The following is a 12,576-nucleotide window of genomic DNA, read 5'->3' as shown; positions in this document are numbered from 1 at the left end:
AAGAATAAGGTGGTGGATAATATGCTGCCTTGTGGCACTCCTGCTTCTTGCTCGTATTGATCTGATAGTGTGTTTCCTTGTCGTACTTTGTAGTATCTTTGAGACAGGAAGTTTTGTATAAATATTGCCATATTTCCTCTTATTCCCATATTGTGTATGTCTCTTAGAATTCCATATCTCCAGGTTGTATCGTAGGCTTTTTGGATATCAAAAAAGACTGCCACCACGTGGTGTCCGCGTACGAAACCGTTTCTAATAAATGATTCTAGTTGTACTATTTGGTCGTTTGTGCTTTGTCTATATCCACTCTGATATTTTGATAAGAGGTTGTTTTTTCCAGGTACCACATTAAGCGGTTGTTTATCATCCTTTCCATAGTTTTGGAGAGGCAACTGGTTAGGGCTATGGACCTGTAACTGGTTGGATTACTTGCATTTTTATTTGGTTTGGCAATTGGTATGATGGTTGATTCAAACCAAGATTTTGGTATTTCTCCTGTGTTCCATATTTTGTTATATATGTCAAGCAACAGTGTCAAAGATGATCCTGGTAGTTGTTTTAGGAATTGATAATGTATATCATCTGGACCTGGAGTTGTATTTCTGCTTTTGTTTATTGCTCTTTTTAGTTCTTTTATGTTGAATGGTATATTGTATGTTTCTTTGTTATTAGTTGTAAAATTAAGTTTTTCTCTTTCTGCTGTTTCTTTATGAATTTGGAATGATGTTGAGTAATGTTTGTTTGATGAATTTTTGTAGAATTCTTCAGCTAGTAAATTGGTTATTTCTTTTTTGTTTATGCATTTTGTTCCATCAGTTTTAATTAAATAGTTTATGGTATTTTGTGTTTCTTTTCCAGCTATTTTCTTTATTATATTCAATATTTTTTTAGTTGGTGTTTGGTCGTTTAGCTGTGAAATAGTTTTTCCAGGATGTTTTTTTGCTTTGTTTTATGGTGTATCGTGCTTTGGTACGCATCTATATTTTTGTAAGTTAATTGTTGTAGGGTTTTGTTTGAATTTTTTTAAGTGTTTTTTTTTCTTTCTTTGACAGCATTTTTGCAGGTTTCATTAAACCAAGAGTTTGATTTTCTTTGTGGGGTTTGTTGAAGTTTTGGGTATTGTTTTGGTGGCAATATTGTTTAAGGTTTGTGTGAAATGTTTTAGTGGTTCTTCTTTATTTAGAATGTTCGTGTCTAATTCTGTTCTGCATAGATTGGTAAATGTTTCCCCAGTTGGCTTTATGTAATTTCCATTTTGGGACTTTTTCTTCCGATATTTTTTTGATTACTTTTAAGTATGATGGGATAGTGATCACTTCCATGTTGATCTTCTAGTACATCCCAATGGAAGTCCATATAAATGGATGGAGTGCATATTGTTAAGTCTATTGCAGACATGGATCCATTGGCTGGGTGCATGTAGGTATTTTTACCATTGTTTAGTATACATAGGTTTGTTGTATTTAGGATTTCATTTATTATGTTGCCTTTGTTGTTGTTTTGATTACTTCCCCAATGGTTGCTGTGCGCATTAAAATCTCCCATTATTATAAATGGGGGTGGGAGTTGGTTAATTAGCATGTCTATTTCTTTTTGTTTTTTATTGGCTGATTTGGTGGAATGTATATGGAGCAGATTGTGATTTTGCGGTGTAGGTTAGCCGTTAGTGCTATCGCTTGTAGTTCAGTGTTTAATTGGAGGATTGTGTGATGTATAGTGTTTTTGATTAGTATGGACACTCCTCCGATTGCTCTATTTGTTGTAGATATATGGGTTTTGTCGTACATGTTATATTCTTTGAATTTGTAGTTGTGGTTTTCTTTGAGTAGTGTTTCTTGTAGACATATTGCTGCTGGGTTATGTTTGCTGATGATTTCTAGTATTTCTTCATGATTAGGTTTTAGTCCTTTGCAGTTCCATTGTAGGAATGTTATTTGTTATGATTTGTAAGGTTTTGCATGAGTATTGTTTTTATTTATTTTTTTTTTTTTCCTTATTTATCGTCATTTATAGGTTCATGGGGTAAGAGGGATATCTTTTGATTCCTCAGTCTCCAGGACTTATTGGTTTTCGAGTCCTAGAGGCATAGTGTTTTTTTGTTTATCTCTACTTTTGGATTGTGAGCGTGGTCGTGGTGTGTTGGGGAGTTTAGGTTCATGCACCGCAGAGGTTGTTTCGCTGTTCCGCGGCCCCTTCTTTCCGGGGGATTCTTTGGCATGTCTACCTCTTTCTGAACACTCAGGGGAGTGTCTTTTGGCCTGGAGAGTGAACGTGACCTGTCCATTGAATTTTTTTTTTTTTCCGCTATTTTGTTTTTTTTCCTCTGGTATGTTTTTTGGTGTTTGCTTTTTTTTGTTTTCTTTTTCGGCTAAAGGGGTTGTTTCTATAGGGTGTGATGTTTGGGTTTTTGGTTCCAGTAAGGTTTTGTTTATATTTATTTTTTTCATTTCTTCAATTGTGTTTATTAATATTTTGATTTGGTCGGTGAGGTCTTGGATTTTAATGTCTAAGTTTGTTGTGTGATAATTGTCGTCGTGCTTATTAGTATTAGGAGTATTCTTTTTTGTTATTTCTGAATATTTGATTGTTTCAACTTTTTTCCTTGCTTCTGGGTAGGTGATGTTTAGCGTGTGTTTAATTTTGGTAATTTCTTTTTTCCAAATTTCACAATCTTTGGAGTAGGCACTGTGATTTTCTTTACAGTTGGTACATTTGGGAGTTTTTTGACAGTTTGTATGGTTGTCATTTTCTCCGCACCTTCCACACACTGGGTGGCGTGTGCATGGATTCCGATGGTGGCCAAATTTTTGACATTTGAAGCAATGCAGTGGGTTGGGGATGTAAGTTTCGACTTTCAGTTTCTCATAGGCTATTTTTATTTCTGGTGGGATTTTTTGTTGGTAAAAGGTTAGTACATACGTGTGTGTGTCTATCAGGTCTCCATTTTTTTTTTTTAATTTGAATTCGTCTAATGTCTGTTACGTTCTGTTCTTTCAGATATGAACGTATTTCGTCAATGGGACAAAGTGAAAGTTCACGGCTTTTTATCACTCCTTTGCATGTGTTTAGTGTTTTGTGGGGGTATATTTTTATTTTTATATTATCGAAATGTTCTCATTTTAGGAGTTCATCTGCTTATGGTTTTGTGAAGATTTCTATTAGCAGAGTGCCATTTCTTAAATTTTTTAACCATTTTGGGTTTTATGTTTTTAGATAATATTTTCTTTATCTTAAAGGGGGAAAGTTTGGTTAATGGTGTTTCTTCAGTGGATTCCATTATTATAAAATTTGGATATATATCTTGTTCCTCAGTCGAGTCACTATCCGAAGTGTCTAGCAGTCTTTTTTTACTTGGTGTTTTGTAACTCATTAGGATTGCTTGTGGGTTCATCATTCCTGCTCCCCACCCACTTCAGAGCCCTATTTGGGATGCGCACAGGGAGGAAACCCATTCGCCCTGGCTACAACAGGGTTACAGGAATGGTATACTTGCATATAATGTAGACTTCGAGCATTTGTGTTTCTTAATTTTTCTCATCCAAGTAGAAAATGGGAAATATTAGAGGAAAACATGTCTAGTTTTTATTCATTATATACAATTGACCCTTAGCCACCGCTTTCACCACTTATTTATGGATCTGTGTTGATGGGAGAATGTTGTGTAGCATTTAGGTTTTGTGTAGGTTATATGTGTATAAGTGGTGCGCTAGACGTGACCAGCCGATTGATCCGATCGGGCCCATCCGACCGCCCGTCTAGCCCAGTAAGGGCCAGAGTGGTGTGTTGGGAAGTGGGGGTACTAAAATCTGATCTCCAAGTCTCTCAACCACCAGGATCCCGTCCTAATGGCATTACGGGTCGCTACCCACGGCCAACAGGTAGCCCCATTGAGGGACTTCTACTCTCTGCAAGAGGGCAGTTGGCATATTCTGATGCCCTGCCGACAGGGTCTAGTGGAATCTTGATCGATTTGAAAAACTTTTTATTTCCAGTTTTTTTTTAAATATTTATTTATGGACTTTAGTTGTTTTTATTATTTTGGTTGGTATTTTTAAGTTAGGGGATCAGTAGGGAAGTAGGGGTGGAATGACAAAAATAAAAATAAAAAAAAAAAAGAATGTGGGGGGGAAGGGGGTTGTTGTTTTTATAGAACATATTTAAGTTTTACAAAAGAGGATAGAAAACAAAAACGGAAACTTAATGTAGGCACATTTCGTCTCAGGAAGCCAAAAGACAGCCTGATCTGGTAGCACCAGATTTTCATAGGGATGCAAGCAAATTGAAACAAATCGATTGGCCTTTTTGGCTTGGAGCAAAGTGTAGATACTATCCGTTCTGGAAGGAGAGTTCTCCTAAATTCAGGCAATTGCTATTTTTGTCCTAATCCACGAAGTTGATTTCCCCACATTAAAAACCGATCATGTGTCTCCTTTTGCCTTTGTAGGAAGGCAAGTAAAGAGGGATAGTTGCAGAATCAGCTAATGTATATGAAAAAGCAGTTGAAAAAGAGGATTTCAAGAAAAGACTAAGAATTTGGAAACAAAAAATAAGGATAAATACATCACGTAGATAAGAATCCTTAAAAGGTGCACAATTCCTAAACTAATGAATGGATCATTATGAATTTTAGAACAGATTCTAAAAAAGAATATGGTAGGTAATATGGGCACATTTATTTTTGTAAAGGTTAACATTTATCAGAGGAGGGGTGCATATATGTAAACCCTTTTTTTTTAAGGATTTAAAATTTTTATTCATAAACTGATCATTATGAATCATTTTTAGTTGTTAATTTACCATTTATGGGGTTCGCTCAAACTCATTGCAACCCAAAAAGGTTTTTTTAAATAAATTAGATACAAAAATTTAAAAAGAATTGCTCTACATCAAATTTTGAGTTGATTTAAACAATACATCTAAAAAGATTGGTGTGCATGGGTAAGAATCAATATCTATGTGCTCGGTAAAATCCAACTTTTGAATTCATTATGAATTATGGAATATGTATTCTAGTCAACAGGATATGGAATAGAGCGCATTTTTTTTTTTTTTTGTTAACTTTATCATGGGGGAGGGGTGGGTCACAAAAATCTTACCAAATATCACAAAGAATAAAATTTTTTTTTTCAAACTAACACTATATGTTAATAGGATGGGGGGGGATACAAAATCTTATTACTGCAATTATAAAAGGAAGACATTTTTCTGTTCATGATCAAAAAGTCAAAAAACTATATATATATATATATATATATATATTTATTGGCAGCAGGTTATTATTCAAACACATTTGGTTGAACACAGAGTTATTCTTTTTTCCAATCTTAATGGATAATTTTTCAATTTTCTGGGCGGTCTTTTTAATTTCAGTAGGTAACTTATACAGAATGACGCCCAAAGGTTGTTCTCGGGCGCTTTCTATCAATGCATCCGATTATCTTCAGGAGTGATTGTTGTTGTTTTCGCTTTCTTTTTTATTTGCTCCTTCGAAGAAGGTCTCCGAACCCACTCTAAAAATTCATACAACACATACATAGGCCATACAACAACACTCTCCCGACGACTAACCTATCTTTAGCCGATAATAGTGCCATAAAACAACATCTAACATCCCACGATAAAAACCTACGGTCGTCTGAAATTAGAAATATCTTAACTAACAATGCTAAAATCAGATACCTTAACTGCACACGGTGACTAAAATTACTAGAAGCCATACTTACAAAAAAAAAAAAAAAAAAAGACAGACAGCCAGCCTTTTTTGAACCGGATCTTATTTAATACCGGGACAAATATACTAACAGTATTTAATAATTAACTAGAAACTAAATAAATAAACTATGCAATGAGAAAATTGAAATTAAAAATATAAATAATTCGACCCAACCCTCCTGCACCCACCTTTATAACCAATTAAAAAAACTATAATTACACCAAGCCTCATAGAAAAAGAAAATGAAAACAATCACTCCTGAAGATAATTGGATGCACCGATAGAAAGCGCTCTCGAAGGATATGGCCGAAAAACAACCTTTGGGTGTCATTCTGCATAAGTTACCTACTGAAATTAAAAAGGCTGCCCGGCAAATTGAAAAATTATCCATTAAGATCAGAAAGAATAATTCCGTTATGTTCAACCAGTAAAAAGATACAGAACCCTATGTCCGTAAGTTTTTGTCTTCTTTCGCGTTTGAGCCTGGACACCGCAGCTTTTTTTTTTTTTTTTTTTTCTGTGGGGTGGGGGTGGGGGTAGGTGTTCAAGCGTGGGCAACAAAAGGTGCTCAATATCCAGAAAATAGCTTCTCTTTGTATCCCTTCTTCCAGAATATCTGGTGGGGTGATATTCACATACATCTTTTTTTGGGCAATTACATTTCCGTATATTTATCTGGTCTTGTATTTTTGAAATTGTTGTGGGGGGTAACGATGGAGTTGATATATAATAATGAAAAACTGCTCAATATCCCTAGTATATCATGCGTGTCCAAACAGAACTTCATGTCGACCCGAGCAGTGCCAGGTATCCATGATAGTTTAAAATAAAAAAGAATTAGATTTTACATACAATCTTAGACACTAATTATGCTTTTATCTAAGTAAACATTCCCTTTTTACAGAGAGAGAGAGAGAGAGAGAGAGCTATCCTGAATGAACGTAGATAGCCTCCAAGACTGAGATGGAAACTGAGCGAATACGACTGAAGACAATAAATGAGTAAATGTTGAAGTTTATTGCATACGTTAGGTTTTATTAAATGCTCCATAATGGAAGACCCATACATGTTTTTACGTACATCTGTTAATTGGATGGTTAAATTCTTTTTTTTTTTTTTTTTTTTTTACACAGTGATCACCACTTATCAAGGCCCGGAAGCCACTCAGGGATAAGGGTTATTGCAAGTAAATTACGTTAGTGAGGAAGGAGATTTGCTGAAATGTTTACTTAAGGGGACGGTTCATTAGGAATTTGTTAACATTGAACTTGAAGACAACCAAGTTGTAGTCCGGAGGGAAGCAGGCAGACGGAACAGAGTTCCACAGGCGTGCAGTTCTAAGAAAGAAGCTTTGTTCATGGAATCCGCGTTTTGATTTAGGCACAGATATAGAGTGGGGGAAATTTTTCACAGTGGATTCAGCTAGACGAGTGTTTTTCGTGAAAGATTGGCGAGGGGGGACCAGAGATTGGAGTTCAGACGAGCATCTGCCATGGAAATAATGATAAAACAAGGATAGGCTCGCAACGTCTCTTCTGTGGGAGAGAGGTTGCAGGGTAGAGAAAAGGGCATCCCCCACTAAGCCACGAAGTCTATTTTGTACTCTGTCAAGGCAGGATAGGCTGTTTTTAGCAGCTCCTGCCCAGATATGGCAACAGTATTCCATCCTTGGACGTACTTGGCTTTTATATAGATAGAGAATTGCATCAGTAGTGAGATATCTTCTGGAGCGGTAGAAGGATCCCACCATCTTTCCAGCGACCTTGGCAACAGACTTGATGTACGTGTTCCATTTCAGATCAGGAGTAAAGGTCAAACCCAGAAGCTTGTCAAAACACGGGGCCTCACCCAGACGAGAGCCATCCATCACAATTGATGCCAGATGGGGATCAGAGCGTTGATGATGTAAGGATAGGAGTTTGGTTTTGTTAGGTAAACTAGTGTTGCATTAGTGCAGGAAGTGATAATTAATGCTGGTTGTGGGACTAACCAAGTCAACAGCACCAATCTTAGCTTTGCAGACTAGCGTTTTTCCACTCCGCCATTGGAAATTAACATTTAAATGAAGTGTAAGCAAGCTTGTCATAATCAAACAAGTTCAGAATGATGCATGTAGCTAATTAATTGTTTTTACTCTTAATACACTAAATACGGCTCGACTTTAATCTTCTGAAAGAGGCTTATTTTCAACGATGTTATAAAAATTTTTTTATACAACTATATTTTCAAGGATATCTTATAGGATAATATCCAGAAATAATGGGTGCTCAATATTAGAAATAGGCCATTAATATAGGATATATAAGAGTGAAAAAATACTTATATTATAGTTAGATAGTAAGTTATCTATAATATAAATTTCACCTGTCTGTTTAAATGTATGTATACCTGCCTAAAACTTTCGACAGAGGTGATAGATTTTCACGAAATTGATATCGTTTTGAAACCAAACCCTTTGGACGACAAATATCGAAAAATTGGCTAAAAACAAATTCCTTCCACCTCAACTGGGCACTTTTCTACAGGGAGGGGTTGCTTTTTTCGCCGATATTTTCGAAAGTCATCCCCTCATTTCGATTGACTAGCCTTAATTTAACCCTTCACCACTTCTGGTTTGGCGATCGACGCAACTGCAAAGACACGTTTTTTCACATTCTTTTCCTCCTTCATGGCATGGGTTCGAGCCTGCCTGCCTACTACCACTTTTTTTGCTCAACACACACCTCCAAAACACCCAGGAAATGCTAGGCATCCAGGCTAGTAAAAATATATGAAAATTTAGCTGCAGAATTTTTTGGCCCAGTCATTTCAAAGAAAAATTAGAATGGACAGATAAACAAACTAAGAGTAATACAATATAAATCACTTACTATCTAACTCTACTTGTGTACTGAGCACTGTTAAAGTAAAAATATATGAAAATTTAGCTACAGAATTTTCTGTTTCATTCGCATATGAACTTGCTAGGTTGAAATGCATTTTAGCCTCATGAATGCTTATGGAAACGAAACAAGATTCTGCGCAGTTTAATTGCTATCTATATTTTGAATAGACTTTTTAGCCAATTAAAAGTGTGTAAAAGTCATAGCCTGTTGACTTAGAATGAGTCATTTATGAAAAATTGATAGTTGAATATAGTTAAATTTGTGTTAATTTTTGTATTAGACTTTAACTGTATCGAACGGATACCCATAATACTTAGTTCGCTGCACCTTATAACAAAAGTCCATACAAAATTTCAACCAGATTGGCCCAGTCATTTCAAAGAAAAATTAGAATGGACAGATAAACAAACTAAGAGTAATACAATAAAAATCACTTACTATCTAACTCTACTTGTGTACTGAGGACTGTTAAAGTAAACACTGAAAATTAACACAATATATTTTCTCATAAAATTTTATGTGCATGCAAAAAATCATATGTTAAAAGGAAAGAAAATGAAAATTACAGAGAGGAAGTTGTGTGCTCATTGACAATTGATTGATCAAAAATACCTATTAAGAGGATGTCATCCTTTAGCATCCGTTAACTCCCTTTGCCAACTTATAGAGCATGTAAGTTTCAATGAATATCGGTTGTTATGTTATTAACAGATTTCGAGACAATCAGAGGGATAGGCATGTTTGAAAAAAAAAAAAAAAAAAAAAAAAAAAATGTAAATGAGGATTGGAAGAGTAAAAAAAAGTGTTATGTACATTTTTTTTTTTTTTTTTTTTTTTTTTTAACTTTTTAAAGTGTTCATGATCCTGGTCCACACTGGGTGGCCCAGCTAGTTTAATAGAACAGAAAACTACTATGACCACTACTAAAAATGGAAAAGTCTGTTCTTTTTCAGAATTCAATGCTGCCTAGAGTTTACAATGATACTATTTGATTTTAAGTCATGACCAATCTGAGTAAAAATGTAATGACAACTGAAATTTTCATAAAGACGTTTTTAAATAGTAAAAAGCTCAACAATCATAAAAAAATCATGTTTAATTTGTTAAAAACAAAGTCCAAGTCCACAGTTTAACTTGAGGAAAAAAAAAATGCAGAAAAATCTTTACTCATCATGGAACAAACCTATCATATGGCAAAAATTATGTAAATTGATCAACCACTTTTTATAAGGAAAATCATTTTTAAACAATTTTAAGTATTCAATATGAAATTGTTAGAATTACAAGGCTGATCTTGCAAGTTTGAATTATTGTGGAGTTATTTGTCCTTGTTTGTTGAAGATAGCAACATGAGAGTTCCTTTTTGTTTACTCCTAAAATTTCATTTTTTTTTTAGTTAAAAAATACTACTCGACAAATTTACATGGTTTTTAGAATATAACATCTTCGTTCCGTGCTCAGAGAATTTTACAGAATTTTAAGAAAAAAGGGTACATTATAAAGATTTTTCTGTATTTTGTGTATTTTTGTTTGAACTGTGAACTTTCGCTAAAATTGTGGATAAAACTGAAAATGTATTCTATTCGAACTATTTCAAATCAGATTTAGACAGTAATTTTAGCAAATTTAAGAAAAACAAAAATGATGTAATTGATTGGTTATTATTCCAATGCACTTACGGATGGGGATTTCTCACGTAAGAAGCTGTGTGTTTTTTGGGATAAATTCTTCATGCTGTTAATGAAATTGGAGATCAGCGGCCGTATGGATGGCTGGAAAGAAACAAAAAGATATGTTACATATTAAGGACCCTACGTCAATGATGATTAAGTTAGCGTATGTGATTTTTTTTTTACAAGGGTCACTGAATGCATGGTAATAACCAGATCTACAAAACAGAATTGTTCCCAGAGATGAGTCACAAAGTTAAGGCAGGAGGTAGCAAGTCAAATGTCAGACCATAAAACACAATAAAATACTATAAAACAGAGTGATGTGACAAGTGTCACATTTTTAAACTAGGAGAAACAAAGGTTTTCAAATCAGTCTCTTCATGAAAGTTATGTGAACGGGACACCATTAATAACACTGTCATGTTTTAAGAATGGTATTTATTTCATCAGGGACAAACCTACTTGTCACTGTATTTATATGTAACTTCTCGTTTTGCTGCAATGTTATTTGTTTTTTAATAATTTTATTTTTTTCCTCTTCTTTGTGCCTAAATCTCCAATATAAAACAACCGTTAGCGTACTTATAGTTAAATTAATTTAGAATACATTTTTTACTCATTCTCGTCAACGTGATTACGACGAGACTTGGTCATAGTAGCAGGTTTTTCAAGCCAGCACACTCTTTCCACTCTAGCTAGCCCACGTGTATGGATGTAGTTCTTCCACGCTCGCCTATGCCGGTCAAACAACTGGGTATGCTCCATTTTAAATTCTCCAGTGTTTGTTTAAGTGAATGCTTGCTATATTTCCTCGCAATTAAGTTCATTTAGATCCCACCAATTTCTTAAGATAATTTTGCTCTAGCATTCTCGTTCTCTGATTACGTTGAAAGGAATTTGAAAGCATTTAAACTCTGATGTATCGTTATTTTCATGGAAAGTGTTCGACTGAGCTTCAATCTATGGTCCCCCCCCCTCGCCAAACTTTCACAAGAAACACTCGTCTAGCTGTAAACACTATCAATAGTTCCCCCCCCACTCTTTATTTGTGCCTAAACCTAAACGTAGATTCCATGAACAAAGCTTCTTTCTTAGAACTGCACGCCTGTGGAATTGTCTTCCGTTTTCCTGCTTTCCGGCTGACTACAATATGGTTGTCTTCAAGTCTAACGTAAATAAGTTCTTGATGAGCCGTTCCATATAAGTTATCAAATTTACCAAATTTTCATTACTAATGATTACTATATTGTCCAATTTCTACTGTACACCCTTTAACCCTTATCCTTGAGTGGCCTCTTGGCCTTGATAATGTGGTGATGCCTTTGTTAAAAAAAAAAAAAAAAAAAAAAAAAAAAAAACCTGTCACTTGATAGTGAACGTTTGCCTTCCTTGTAGTTCTCTCCATAATGTTTATAGTTATCTTCTACTTCATTTAGTATCCCTTTTCCTTTGTCGCAGTAGAACTCACTTTCCTTTATTTTATGTTTCAGATTTTTACCTGATTCATTGAAGAATAAATATCGTATTCTTCTTAATTGGAATGTGCTTGTTTGTTTTTCTTTGCGTCTGAGTTTATCTGGCTGTCTGAGCAAGGTGTCAAATAGCATTTTTGTGAGGGCAGCACAAACACTGGTTTAAAAAGAAATTTAGGCAAGCACAAAAATGCCCATTTTTACCTAATTTGGGGGTGCTGAACTCAAATTTGAAATCTGTTTTTTCTCATCACCTCTAGTTTTTTAGATATGCATAGTGTGCATTTTGTGCATATACGGTACGTAAAGACGTATATGAATTCAGGGTTAATTTTAATATTGTGAGAATTATGGCTTATTTTCTAGTTATTATGTACTGGGCTCCACACATGTAAACTGCTACAATAGATTAACTGTATGGTTTAATGGCAAAGGAAAGTGGCTTTCAACTTTGCAGTTCCAATCATTTGGCGAGAGCAGTGAAACCACACAGATGATTGTTTCGTTTAGCTAATATAACTGGTTTCAATGTATCTTCTAGGAAAAGATCAAATATTCCAACATTCGATCTGCTATGAGACCCGTTCCCATTCAGATGATCTTCCTGTACCCACACCTTCAGTAAATAAAGATTTTTCTTCATCAGATGAAGAAATGCTTTCAAGGGAAGATTCTGCTGAGTCAATATCTTTGGAAGATTTGGAGTCTACATATTCAGGAACAAGTGGCAACAAGCCTCACTGGATCATGGAAGAAGACCTGAATGATCTTGCTCATGATTTGTATCTGTCAAAACAGTCTAAAACAGTGGAACCTAGTCAAGGAAGATTTAA

General features: G+C 34.9%; 1 protein-coding gene across 3 annotated transcripts in view; it reads right to left on the bottom strand.

The window, feature by feature from the left end:
• LOC145287923 (diacylglycerol kinase delta-like) overlaps positions 1-12,576 on the bottom strand; it is a 345,479-nt gene that overhangs the window by 25,241 nt on the left and 307,662 nt on the right. For all 3 annotated transcript variants that reach the window (XR_013869227.1, XM_080135873.1, XM_080135874.1), the window contains one exon: positions 10,278-10,370. Coding sequence is in view for 2 of the 3 variants with exons in the window: in XM_080135873.1 (XP_079991999.1) it covers positions 10,278-10,370 (93 nt within the window). In the remaining variant the exon portion in view is untranslated. The remainder of the gene's footprint in view (positions 1-10,277; positions 10,371-12,576) is intronic.

Source organism: Euprymna scolopes, chromosome 11 (genome assembly GCF_053919585.1).
Source record: "Euprymna scolopes isolate OS-2025 chromosome 11, ASM5391958v1, whole genome shotgun sequence".
NCBI classification, from domain to species: domain Eukaryota; kingdom Metazoa; phylum Mollusca; class Cephalopoda; order Sepiida; family Sepiolidae; genus Euprymna; species Euprymna scolopes.
This window is presented reverse-complemented; position numbering and strand designations above follow the sequence as displayed.